This window comes from Macrosteles quadrilineatus, unplaced genomic scaffold (genome assembly GCF_028750875.1).
Source record: "Macrosteles quadrilineatus isolate MER2022 unplaced genomic scaffold, UCM_ALF_1.0 Scaffold_6__1_contigs__length_79288215, whole genome shotgun sequence".
NCBI classification, from domain to species: domain Eukaryota; kingdom Metazoa; phylum Arthropoda; class Insecta; order Hemiptera; family Cicadellidae; genus Macrosteles; species Macrosteles quadrilineatus.
In genome coordinates this window covers 11096575-11110721 of record NW_026542599.1, presented here as the reverse complement: position 1 = coordinate 11110721, position 14147 = coordinate 11096575, and the positions used below count along the sequence as shown (strand labels likewise).

The 14147-nt window shown below is 34.9% G+C and overlaps 1 protein-coding gene across 1 annotated transcript; it reads right to left on the bottom strand.

Moving 5' to 3' along the window:
* Positions 1-3026: 3026 nt before the first annotated feature.
* LOC128996693 (alpha- and gamma-adaptin-binding protein p34-like) lies at positions 3027-12681 on the bottom strand. The gene is made up of 7 exons (XM_054422130.1): positions 12304-12681; positions 10725-10915; positions 9001-9115; positions 8374-8532; positions 7662-7793; positions 6512-6630; positions 3027-3616 (listed from the first exon to the last, which is right to left on the bottom strand). Exons 1-7 carry the CDS (start codon positions 12371-12373, stop codon positions 3545-3547), a joined length of 858 nt encoding a protein of 285 aa, XP_054278105.1. The 5' UTR covers positions 12374-12681; the 3' UTR covers positions 3027-3544.
* Between the last annotated feature and the right edge of the window lie 1466 nt (positions 12682-14147).

Here is a 14147-nt window from a genome sequence, read left to right as displayed (position 1 = left end):
CAGCTTCGCTGCCTAAAGGCGGCAGATAATTGAATACGTCCCTGATTTCATATGTTCGAGGAAGATAAAATCTATGTTTAACTTTGATATTTGAGGAAAAAATTCTGTTTCTTTAGAAGACACTTTCTTACGTCAAAGGGAGATACACCCTTGAGCTGTGTAAGTTTGATTTTGACTTCTTCACGTTGGTCATCAGCATTACTTCTGTGCCAATAAATAATTAATTAATCTCTAACATAATGTTGATCAATTTAGCGGTGTTGCTGTTTTATAGGCTCATCTACAGATCAAGACCTTTCTTTAGACACCTCTACCGAGTTTCTACGCCCAGCTGTTCTCTCAAATTAGTGGAGACAAAGAAAAACAGTTTCAAATTAATAATATTCATGTATGGAATGTAAACAAATCATCCATAACGGATAACATGGGAACTTTAAATAGAGGTTGATTTTGGAACCTCCAAGCCAATTCCTGTGATTTATGGCATGTAGTTTTTGAGGTATAGTGATCTGTGAGTGGTATTTGACTTTTAAGTTTCTAGATTATTAAGTAGGGTAACATCATTTGGAGCTCAGAGGGGTAAGTTTATTACACGGCCACCTTACGTTAATTTGTATTTGTTACACCATATCATAAAAAATGGATTCAATAAAATAAAGAACAGGAAGAAAAAATAACTATAAGAAAATATAAGAATAAGATGGAATAATTAAATAAAGAATACAAACTCTGCTTATTATAGACAATATTTATGTACACAAAGTTTAGTGATAAAATACAATTGGTACTACCTATGAAAGCTTAGTAAGTACTGTAAACAAAATATTTCACCTCTAACACACACTTGGAAGAAATTAAACAAATAAAAATAATAAACTAACTAAATGCTAAACTGAGGCCTGATAATGAGCAACAACAAACATATATAACTATTTGTTGGTTGTTGGCAATATAATAATCTAAGTACCGGTAGTAAACCTTAATTTTACACAATTCTTTATGTAACTAGCTACATTCTCTACCAACAGGCACAACATACTTTAAAAATGCATCAGAATACAGCAAAATGATCCTGAATACCACATTTGCCATACAACGATGGTAAAACGTCAAACTCTTAAGTTGATATTTTATTAACATAATAACAATTAATAATTCATTAATTAATAACTTTTATGGTGTACCTGTTGCTCAAAATCGAGCAAGTTTTAAGTACTGGTAATATACAGGAGTTATTTGAAAACTTATAACAGTCATAATTTTCAATGAGTTTAAAAGAATCAACTATAAACTTATGTTTTTTTAGCGTTTTCTACAAAAATTTCCCAGTTGCTCGAATTACTTGAATAGCTGAAACCAGAAACATTTCTTGCATGTATTCATTTGATCTGACATTAGGCAAGTTTACTTTACCACCGTAACAAAATGATGTGCATATTCTTCGTGTATTTTCCCCTTCCAAAGTAATTTGCATAACAGAACTGGCAAAATATTATTATCTGTCCAGTGAGTGTGTTCTAAAAAAACACACACCAGCCAGTGTGCTAGTGTGCTCTGGATTCCTTTACTGTTAGACCAGGCCTCAATCTCATGAGCAGATGAGCACAAGTCTCCTCCTCCTGTTTTCAATAAATCTTCTTTGAACTCGACTCGAGGCATTTTCTGTTCTTCCAACAAAACTGATTAACTGTTTACGGTACATTGGTCTATACATTTGGTCTATCAATATTTAGGTACTTCCAAAAAAGTTGCAGAGTTTCTTTTTGTTCACAGTTTTTTTAGCGAATTTCCCATAGGAAATAAGCTATATCATAGGTCTCATGGTAAGACCTTGACCTGGGATCAATTTACTTTTTTGTTTTGAAAATCCCAAAAAAGTATAAATTTAAAATTACCTACCATGTTATTCTTATGGAGAATAAATAAACAGTTTGAGCTTGCTTGTCAATGGACATCTTTTAATGAAATTTGGAAATTTTGTTTACTGCATACTAAGCTATCAATATTTCAATAAAAAAAAGCACTATTGTCTTCCCTGTAGCAGCAAACCTAAGTACTCTATTAATGATATTTAAATAGGAAATAAATCTGACAATTTTAAGGGAATAATTTCGTGGAATTCCAGCCAGGTGGATGGAAATTCGCTTAGTTTGCTGCGCCGGGGGTATTTGTTTTTAAATTTGTTCTATGTATTTGTTATGGGAAAAATCTACCTTTGAGAGCGCCTCACGCCCTTAAGGGTAAACATTTTTAAATTCTAAAAACTTATTGAAAAACTACAAATTGAGGCAACTTTTTTGACACATAAAATGTTAAAATTGGTCCACAAATAAGGAGTAGTTTTCACAAAAAACAACTTAAAATATTATAGATATAGATTTATTGTAATTTCTGTTCCTCACTATAATATTAGTTTTGTTTACACTGTTACTCACAATAAATTAAAGAAAATTATAAGATAGATGAATTAAAGAAAGTATAATCTAAACTTAATAAACATTTCTTTTAAATAAAAAAAACACACATTTAACATCTTAAAATAATTAAATTGAATATTTCATCCTGAGACCATTACGGTATATACAGTTTTTGTAAGTGTTTACATGACAAATAAATGGGCAGATTCCAAATCGATTCAATAATTGAAAACCTCATTTCTTGAGATAGTTGTATGGACTCATTGCAAACAAAGGTTTGTCTCATGCTATTCAGACTGGATGGTATCTAAAATAAATTTTATAACAGTAGATTTAAAGACAAATTAAAATATGGCTACCACAACAAATTGTAATTGAAAGTGTTGGAAATTAAACTGTCAAAAACCAAAATTAATGACAAAATGATGACAATAATATTACGATCATCAAACCATTTAGCATTTAAGGAAAAAGCTGTTGAAATTATTAGTGCCTATTAATATCATTAGGTGATAACTGGTTGATGTAATTAATTTATGATGTAATAATGCAACGCCCCACCCACATTACATGTGGATGCCCCCCCCCCCCCCCCCACCACCAACCAAAACAGCACCACTTGTTCGCGAATTTCCCTATAGGGAAGTAAGCTATTTTATTCTATTCTTTATCTCAGCAAAAACTGTGCCCGCAGTCACCGAAACAACACCTTTATTGGCGATTGCGGTGAGCTGCGACTGTCGGACCTCAGTGCTCCCTGGACCTCGGCACTCTCCTTTATTTTGGGGGTTGTTGCGGGGATGTACGCCACCAGCAATTGGCTGCAGTATTCTACAGGTTTTTGATCAGCAAAGTTGTTGCGATATCAATGAGCTGTTTGATTACAAACGTTGAACAAAGGAGTTCTAGTTGGCTAGCCAACAAAAGACACAGGTGGAGATTGATTTTTATTTAAATTTCAGCATCACTCAAGAGAGTTTCAGAATCGACCCATTTATAAAATTAAAGAATATTACAAAATCATACTTTTATATTCCAACACAGCCACACTATTTTATTAGGTTGAGAATGACGAAACTTGGGTAGACTGAACTTCCAAGTTAGTAACACTACGAGGTGTCAAAACACTACGTTGTTGGTAGATCAGGCTCAACTTCTTCTGCTTCCCCTCCAATTGCACGCCAGAATGCTAACACGACCTGAGAACACAAATTTACAATTATTTTTAATTTGTATGTATATCAATGCCTTTGGCATTTTTGGCGTTAAATGTTTCCCTCCCTATTATAATGGAGAAAGAATTATTTTTTGTAAAAATTGTTGGTTTTCAAAGTGATGTCTGCTGTGCTTGTGTGTGGTGTGTGTGGGTGTGGATATGTAGAGAGCTACAGACTAAACCTGTAGTTTGATGTTGATGAAATCGAGTAGCCTATGTGGGTACTAATCCTTATATATAATACGTGAAGGCGATTTCTACAAAATACTACTCCTCCGTTAATAATGGACGGATTTTTACAATTTAATAAAGTAATTTTTGTATGGACGCCCCTTTTCACCAATTCCTGTAATAAAAGTCCTCGGGCTTTGCCCCACAGGCCATCAAAATCCCAATGCATTTCTTATGAAGAAAGGATTTTGTTTACTTAAACAGACGAATAATTTGTATTATTCGTTGCAATTAGACCTTGCATCTTTTAGTTTTTTAGTTGTGAACATAAAGTGATTATTTATTTTTATATATTTATTTATTTATTGTAGAAATTTTGAGAGTTTTGCAGAAGCATGTTGATTGATATTGAATTTGCCTTGTGACCATTATGCCTTGTTTAACTGACGATTCAAAATGCATGTAATTTGTCAAAAGGAAAATAAATATTCTTATTCTTATTCTTATTAATTACAGCTGTTCATAATAAACACAAGAGCGTTCGTTTTTGGAGTGAGTTCGTTTTTAGTTTCGATAACTGGAGTACATTCAAAAGTTAACTATTTTAAGTCATCGGAAATTATGACTGTTATTCGTTTTGAAATAACGCCTGTAATCCTTTGCAATTGCTCGAATTCGAGCAACAGGTGCACTAGTAATTATTAATAATAGGTTAACAGATATATTAATCAGATTTTCTAACAAAAAAAAATCTGATTATGTAAAAACGGCTAAAATGATTATAATAAAATTTTAGTAGGCCTATGTTATCTAAATATATAAAAGGCAAAGCCCTCACTGACTCACTCACTCATCACTAATTCTCCCACTTCCCATTTACCTAGGAGGCTGAAATTCGGTACACCGATTCTTTGGGCACTAAATAGGAAAACTAAGTAGTTTTTATTCTGATCGGGCTTTCGGGCTCCACCCCAGTGGCTCTGGAGTTTCCCATGTTAACCTTATGACTTTTCATATTCAAAAGGAATTAATGAATCTTAACAGCTGTTTCCATTTAAACAAGTTGGTTCTGTTCTATGATGTTCAATAGCATTAAAGTTACAAGGATTACCAACAGGGTGCAGGACTATTATTTTTTTTTAATTTATGACAACAGCTAATTTGCAACCAAAAGGTGAGTGAGCGTAGCGAACGAACTTCAAACTGGAGGCAAGTTAGCGTAGCGAACGAGCTAACCTGAAGGCAAGTGAGCGCAGCGAATGAGCTCCAACCTAAAGGTGAATGAGCGTAGCGAACGAACTTCAACCAGGACGTGATTGAGCCATGCGAATACTTATGAAGTTAAAAAGGGCAAAGCCCGCGAGTATAGCTAGTAGCTTTATAATTTTAAACAAAACGGAACAACTCCCAATGCTGTAACAGTTACAATTTAGAGGTTATTGCATTTTTTATGATTTTTTCCCATAAAATTAAATGTGCTTGGATTGTTACATTTATTATTCGGCTTATTTTCTCTTAACCAACAGATTATTCAACTGCAGAAGGAGTTCATTTGCACTTATCGTGTCTAATAACATCCAAACACCGAAACCTTACCTAAAATGGTATCTATCTTGACAGATGATTTGCATTGGCCTATTATGGAGCGTGGCTCACTTGCTCTTGTGAGCTTTTTGAAAATGGCACTACACTTTGAAGGTAAAAAATGTCACAAAGGGTAATACTATTTAAGCAGCTACTGTCATGCTCCTTTTAAACTAGATCTCATCATCCTTTATACGCCACGTTGATTAACAACAATGCATGTAAACGTCACTATTTATGTAAGAGCCAATTTTACAGTATTTGCTTTTTGAAAATGCAGCATTGCTTTGTAATTTGCATTATTTGTTGCCAATGAAGCTCACAACCATATGAACGTGGCCCCTAACAGTTCAAGAATAAAAGCCAGGTTCACTAATAGTATATTCCACTGCACCAAGATCATTCCGAAGAGAGATTATATGGACAACTTTATTTAGGAAGGCTGAGACAACTGACATCCGCATGTCAAGGAATTTCAGCTTTAACAGTAACCCCACGACCAATTTCTCAAAACTATGCTAGAGCACAGTTTCATTGGCGCAGAAGTACGGTATGATGACCTATGTGACGAAGGAAAAAATAGAACTTACACAGCTTAAGGGTAGACCTCCTTTTGAAGTAAGAACGTGCCTTCTAAACAAACAGATATTTTTTTCTCAAATAAAAACATTGATTTCATCTGCATTGCAATGATGGAATCGCGGAAGTGTTTACCACAAAAGATTCACCAATACAATTTTAATACTATTTAAAGGTTCTCCCAAATTAAGATGAACCAGTTAACATAGCCTAGTGATAATAACTCCAATGGCATATGGTACTGGAAATAGTTTATTCATTGAATGATCAATCATATTTTGTAGCTAACGCAATAGTCATTATTATTTTAACACTTATTTATTACTCATTAAACAAATCTAAATGCTCAAAACTTTGATAGTTTCACTCTATTTGTCGCAGTTATATGAATAAGCATAAGCCTTGAAAGTAATTGTCGATTTTGACAGGTTTCACCTAGTTTGAATAAATTTTAAACATACATGACTTCTTCCCTAGTATCTATTCTATATCAAAATTTTCAAACAAATCAAAACAACTAGTTTGGTCCAACTAAACTAGGTACCTGTTCTGCACACGCCTTCCTCTGATCATTGGGTAGAGCTGACATTCGCTCTTTCATCGTCTGCAGTTCTCCAAACAGCTGATAGAAATCCGTCTCTGACTCACATCCCAACAGCTCATCTGCAAAACGATTAGAAATCAAAATCAAATTAATACGTTTTGACAACCTTTCAATTTAATTGTCGGAATCCACTGGGATTCGGATAGTTGGATTTTTACCAAAATTTGGAGTTTTTATAGAAAATAGGCTTAGTTGAGCAGAGCTTTTAATATCCCAAACACAGATCGTCTTTGCAAAGATTACGGTAGAAAAATTTACCTTGATGCTTTTGCCACGATTACGAAGGACAATAATGAATTACTGTGATTGTGTGAGACTATGATGAAGCCTATAAGACAGCAGATGTTTAAGATTTTGCCATGATCGCAGAAGATGATGATGGGTTTTCCAGAACCATAGGAGACGATGATGTTTACGTGACCAAAGGAGTTGATGATGATGGCTTCTGCCTTCTTTAATAGAAGTTTTTACTACTGCAGTTGTAGGTTTTAAAATTAGTTTCTATAAGCAATTTGGAAAATTGGCAATTTGGTTAGTTGGGGTTCTGCTATGATAATCTTTTGCAGTCTCGGCACCACTGTGATTATATTTCCTGATCACAAAGACACCATCTCATTTTCTGTAATCATGATTTTCGTGATTTTTTGAACTGACTAGAACATTGAATAAGCAATAACATATGTAATAACAACAATATATGCTGTTTGCATATGTAATAACAAACGGAACACCAGCAATATACGGTCGATCAGCCTTATGATGTTGACAACAACTATTCCAAATTTCCTGATTCCACACAAATTTAATATAATTAACATTCTAGTCCTGGTTATCCAAAATACCACGTGATTCCTGGTTTTCCTAGAAGTGCATGAATGCTTGTAGTGAAAGAATTTGACAGTTTCACATTTGATTGTTGAAAAATGGTTTATCATTGTTTACTTATGACTAAATTTGAACAAGCATGTGTAATTCGGGTCTTATACTTGATTTTCTGTCAAACAGTTGTTTTGGTGGAAACAATGGAAACTGAAACAAACCTTAAAAGGTAGAGTAAGAATTTATTGTGCGTTTGATTGAATATTCTCACCCAGTCTGTCTTCGATGTTTCCTTCGGCAAGTTCGGCAGGTAGAGTGTCTAGTATTAGTGAATCTCCGATGATCTCACCACTTGCCTGACCTCCGTGAAGAAGAGCTGACATTGATGTTGGCTCTTTTCTGTCTGTAAACACAAAAATATTCCTCCTTATCAACAGTATGGCTTCAAACTGTGTGTAACTCTTCAATTTTAGACATAGTTCAAAAACACTGATATGAACAAGACACTGCACCATCAGGTACCACGTATTGCCAAATGATTGGGAATGGTGGGAGCAATAGGAATTTTACTAACCTTATGAGAATGTACTCTCTTAGAAGAATACCATTGGCTTGGATTCAAACTTACTCAAGTTTTTGAAGTCAGCTTCCCTGAATATAAGCTTTAAAAGTCAGAAAGTACATTAGAATTATAAAATTATGTAAGCCCAAATCCTAATTTCCTTACTAATTAAGGCTTCATTTATTTTTATCAGATCTCTGATAAATCCAAAATGTTTAGAATCCCAACCCCTCCCTGAATACACTCATGGTGGCAGTCATAGAAAAAAAGCTAAATAATAAGGTCTTGCAAGTTGCAAAAAGATTAAAACTCTTTCTATTGGGAAAGTTAGTTACGAGAGGTGTTACCTCACAGCTACTAAATCATTTATAAATCCAAGATGAATGACGGATAGTCAGTAAATATCCGATTAACACACTACCTTTGAGAGTTAGGTTGGGCCAGACATGTGCGTGCAAAGCTTGGACGACTCTTTTGATTCCAGTTGTTTCTACAAAATCTTGTTCGGCTTCCCACTCCTCATCAACTTCTGGATCCAGTTCTACCAACTCGAACCCATGCTGTACACACCACTCTAGTGCTGCCAACATAAATTCATTGAAAGTCTCTTCTAACAGGCCTAACAATTGTGCAGATTATATGATGTAGACTGCTTAGTTAAAAGAAGCACACCAAGGGTTAGATAGGTGTGTCCACAACTGTACTGTAGGCTACTTAGTTGATCACTTATAAAATAAATAGGGTGAGTTAGAGGAACAGTTGGTAGCGCAAGACACTGACTTAGAACCGAGGCAGCGATACTGAACCACTTGGGTGGTAAAGAAAATTAGGTTGAAAAGGCCAACTTCTTAAAAAATTCTCATTACTGAAGTGACTCTCCTGTGAGGCTTATCTATTTTACTCAAACACCTTGGATCTAATACCCTACACATTTCAAAATTGAGAACATACAAGTTAAAAGTAGTTAACACAAGTACAGTCAGGCTACATACAAATTATAATTATATAAAGAAATTATTCAAATCCGTAGTTTCCTCCTTCAACCTACCTGAAAGTTTGGAGACGCCACAGTCATTGCATCGGTTGCAAAGCAGAATGCTAATGTCAACTTCGTAGTCTTTCAAAAAAGAATTCCAGCTCTCTACCACTTCCAGTCCATTTTTCTGAAAATATATTACAAGAGAGAATAGAATGAAATGTTTTCTTTTAGAAGTAGGCTATTGTGTTTGTGTATAAAAAACATAGTAAATATGTTACAACTGTATTTTTTGCCTGAAATCTTCAAACTTCCTTTAACTTAGCCTATGTTATAAAGTTTATAATCATAACAATAGGCCTACTATCTTATCTTACTAATATTATAAATCTGAAAGTTTGTGAGTTTGTGTGTGTGTTTGTTGTTCAATCACGCATAAACTACTGGACGGATTGGGCTGAAATTTGGCATGATGATAGCTCACATTCCCGATTAACATTAAAGCATATTCATATACCAAAAATCCTTTCGGGCTTCGCCCCAGTGGCTCTGTAGTTCCCCAAGTTAACCTTATGATTTTTCATATTTAAAAGGAATTAATGAATCCTAACAGCTGTTTCAATTAAACAAGTTGGTTCTGTTCTATGATGTTCAATAGCATAAAAGTTACAAGGATTACCAACAGGGTGCAGCACTATTATTTTTTTTTTATTTATGACAATAGCTAATTTCCAACCAAAAGGTGAGTGAGCGTAGCGAACGAACTTCAACCTGGAGGCGAGTTAGCGTAGCGAACGAGCTAACCTGAAGGCAAGTGAGCGCAGCGAACGAGCTCCAACCTAAAGATGAGTGAGTGTAGCGAACGAACTTCAACCAGGACGTGAATGAGTCATGCGAATACTTATGAAGTTAAACGGGGCAAAGCTCGCGGGTACAGCTAGTAAAGTATAATAATAGGTGATTGATTGGATATATAGGTGCCTCACACAAATTGTTAGTGTTGATATCTTATTTTATTTTATAGTATTTTACCAAGGCAAAAAAAGTGGTTCGGATTCCACTTTAAACTGTAGGTCCCTTAGTTGCCATTGGTTGTATGGGCTATTAATTAAGGAGTATCTCAGTCTTAGTCACTAACAAGACTACAAGATCGCACCACTCATCTTACACTCATCTCCATTCGTACTTGGCTACTTGGTATGGTCGCCATTTCATTGAAAATTATTGAAAAGTATATCTACTGAATCCAAATATAGGATTATTAATTTTTTCCCCCTAATTAACTAATGCTAAGTTACTACGTGATATCACTTAAATAGGCTACTTATACAACTTAAATGTAGCAAAGCCAAGCCAAATACATATAATGTAAGCTTCGTCTATATGATTTCATATTAACATTATCAATTGAGATGAGGACGCCAACTAGGCATATTTTATCCCAAATATGAGTGAATGATGAGTGTAGAATGGAGTAAGACGACCTGGGTAGCTTTGTTACTGACTAAGATCGGCTGTTCCATTAGTCAGTATCATTTATTTAAGCACAATGATCAGGGGCAGCTGGGTCTTGTTTCAAGCCATCGAAAAGCTACTTACCTACTACTCAGGCAACCTTTTGATTGTTAGGTAAGCACTATAACTACTCAGCTACCTAGCCAGTCAATCGGGCACTTGGAAGGCATTCAATCCCTTCCCTCTTTGTCTGCCAAAGGTGTCCTAGTTTTGCTCAGACTAACTATGGCAATCTTACCAAAAAGCGTATGTGTATGCTTTGCATAAACCACTTGCCTCACCTGCAAACTGTCAAAATATATTATGACAGCCTGTACTCCATCAGCCAAACTTTGAGGTAGTAACATTTTTGTGGGTAGAGTGTACAAAGTAACGTCAGTTTCATAATACTTGGTACTGATATGCCATGGATATGAGTCTATGCCTTCTGTAGTTTGAGCGTTAAACGGGAGTCCTTCTTTATCAAAGATTTCTGAAAAAAATCAAGTTATAACAAAAAAATATGTAAAAAATTATAACTTTCATAATTATTACTTATTAGATGTTGAAAGTTATTGACTTCTAAGTGAGCGAACAATTACTTCCTTATTCCTTGAGAAATGTTTTTGTTTAAAAATGAAGTTGCTCAAGGAATAACTTAACCCTCCAAGTGGCCAGCCGAACGTATTGGTAAATTCATGAGTGAGCCTTAGTATGGCCAACAACCGGGTCGGTCCGTTTGGGTCAAAAGATTTTTTAACGCTAATAAAACATTTATAATAAGCCTAATGAATGAAACCTATCAGTTGGAAGTCAAGATTCTAAAGTTTCATTTTATTACACAAAGAACGCCAGTAGCATCACTATCAAAATATTTTGACAGTTAGAAGAAAACAATATTTTTAAGCTGTATATGTCAATCCAGCAAAAAACGTCAACACTGAGTTTATTCAAGTTAGGCCCTACAGTAGACTCCCTCTTATCTCCGGACTCCTCGGGACCGAGGCCAGTCTGGGTAATGGGGTTTTCTAGTTAAACCGACTGCCCAAAAAATCGTTAAAAAAAACAGATTAAATGCGTAATGTATACAGTATTTGACTTAAATTTAGAAAAGCATTGTATTTAGACACGTGATCACTGGTCTCAAATCTTTCCCACGAGAACAGTCGTTTCAGTACCGCCCACTTCCTGCCGATCTAGTCCGGTTAAACGGATGTGCTGATAAAAATTGTTCGGTTAAAGAGGTGTCATTTCCCTCGAGTGTAGTCCGGTTAAACCGGTGTCCGGTTAAAAAGTGTCTGGATAAGAGGGAGTCTACTGTACCTACTCAAAAGTTGGGTGGATTTCATTTTTGTCTGTTGCTGCTGGTATCAATGTATAAGTTTATGCAGAAAGAAATATTGAGCAAGAATAAGTTAATAATACTGCAATTCATTAGAAATATTGATTGTAGGCCTGAATCCTGTAAGATTTTTTGGAAAACAGCTGTTTTTGAAAAAACAAGAGAGTGGCCAACTGACCAAACCAGTTGGTTACATATTTAACATATTTGGGTTCAAATACGCACCTAGTGGCGTCCCCATCTTAAATAATTGAATTAATTGATTGATACACAAATGTCAATCATGCGTAGGCCTACCCGTGGATGATAAAAGTTTTGGTAGTGACATAACTTAAGCCTAGTGAATTTGGAGAGAAGACGAAGGTAATGTCCATTGACCAAAGTGTATTCATAACGTAGTCCTATAACTTAGCGTCTTGGCCTAGGATGTGTGTAACTTTGGCATTTATTACAAGTATATTATTATTGAATCTGTTATATGATCAACACATTAGGTTAAGTGACAAAAGATATATAGGGCCTAGGCCTACTTAACTTACTCTTTGCTATTATAGATGGTTCCGTATTACTGTCACAACTAACTACCAGAATACCAGGAATTGGTTCCATTTTGATGATCCTCCTAAATAAATACTGATTTTTATCATTCAATAAAAGTTCTAAAGTTCTCACTTAACCATTTACTTTGTTAACAAGTGTTAACTTAAGTTAAAGAATTGGTGAATTTTAAGTTGACCAGTTATTTAAATAACAGTAAATAATTCCTTAGAACAATTCTTTCATGTAAGATATATACACACATATAACACTGTCACTTTACGTTAACGTTAACTCTGAGAAGTGAACAATCCAAATATTCCAAATTTATTACAAATTTACAAAACCCCAAATAGGTTAGGGTCTGGGGAGTTTGGCAATATTCAATATTGGCAGACGAATCAACAAAAACATTTTGGCTATTTGACAGTGTTGAAAACTCACGAAACAAAAAATCACCTACATGATCGTATTACTGACGTTAATACATACTCAATGGTTAGATTAATCAATGATTAATGAAGGGAAGATGGTACAACTATTAATTCTGTAATAAGCCAGAACCATGCCAGAACCTGTAAGGTTGATGTAATTCATTATGTCGACCTCCACCCTCCAGTCAATGCTCTACAAATTATTTTTTCCTCTAAATGTCCGTGTTTTTAGCGCTGATTTCAAAATGAAAGTTCCAGGAAAAGCGGAAAAACACTTCACAGCAAAAGTTAATGTTGTGAGTACTCAAAGTATACAAAGTTTCACGACGAATTATTGGTATATTCTTTTATTACGACCCAAAAACTATAAACACGTTGAAAAATCCCGCCAAATGTTTGTAACGCGGAAAAACACCTTTTGCACAAAGGTCATGTTGTGAGTTCTCAAATTGAGTGGAATTTCACGATGAGTTCAACGTGGTTCAACGGTGTATCTCTTCATTACGATCCAACGATAATAACCTCGTAAAGCCCGCCAAATGCCTGATAATCGGAAAACTGATAAACCTGATAATGATGACCTCCTAAACTAACTAACAAAAGCGTTGGGGTTGATTTGGTTAGGTTAGGAAAACCTAGCTAGTAATCTAATCCAACCTAACTTAACAAAACCTGACCAAACCCATGTTGTTAGGTTTGGTTAGGTTATAAGAAAAACTTATAATCTAACCTAACCTCACCTAATCAAACCCAACGCTTTGTTAGATTAGGTCAACTACTAGGTTAACTAGTTTTCCGATTATCAAGCATTTGGCGAGCTTTTACGAGGTTATATTAGTCGTAATTTTGCTAAGGTCTTTTAGTATGTTTTAAGAAGGCTTTTCCCGATTTTCCGGGAAAACGGTGCTTTTCACAAAAATTGACTATCAAAAAGATCAAATACTCCTTTGAGAAAAAATAACAAATTCTAAAAGAAAGAAATTATTCGTTTGAGTAATCAGCGTTAGAAAACGAAAATCAAGGGAAAACAATGTCTTGACAGATGACTAGAGTTTGACATAATTTCCTATGTGGAATTCGTGCGAAGGGGGCCGGTAACTATCCATTTATCGGTTTTTGAGTGTTTGATTCACAGCAATCAATTGTAATTTGTACTGTAACCCACAACTGTAACTGCAACTAACTGTAACTACACTACTGCTGCCGCTGCTGTACTTTTAAGTAATAATCTTTAAGACATGTCACAGATTTAAAATGCGGATCAAGAGTGCAGCAGATAACACATTTAACACGTTCAGATATAAAACAATATATTCTCTAAACATCTTTCCAATAACTTTCCAGTTGTTCATTATTATTGTTAAAAGGTCATGTGATCGATAAACATTATTTTTGGGTCTTCCCCTCTGCAA

What these genes read in the sequence shown, in the direction of transcription:
- LOC128996693 (XM_054422130.1), bottom strand. Translation starts at nt 12,373, where the DNA reads ATGGAACCAATTCCTGGTATTCTGGTAGTTAGTTGTGACAGTAATACG. An exon ending in GCCCAACCTAACTCTCAAAG is followed by an intron (nt 7,794 to 8,373) that starts GTAGTGTGTTAA and finishes TTGTGTTTACAG; the next exon opens with ACAGAAAAGAGCCAACATCA. An exon ending in GGAAGGCGTGTGCAGAACAG is followed by an intron (nt 3,617 to 6,511) that starts GTACCTAGTTTA and finishes TTGTGTTCTCAG; the next exon opens with GTCGTGTTAGCATTCTGGCG.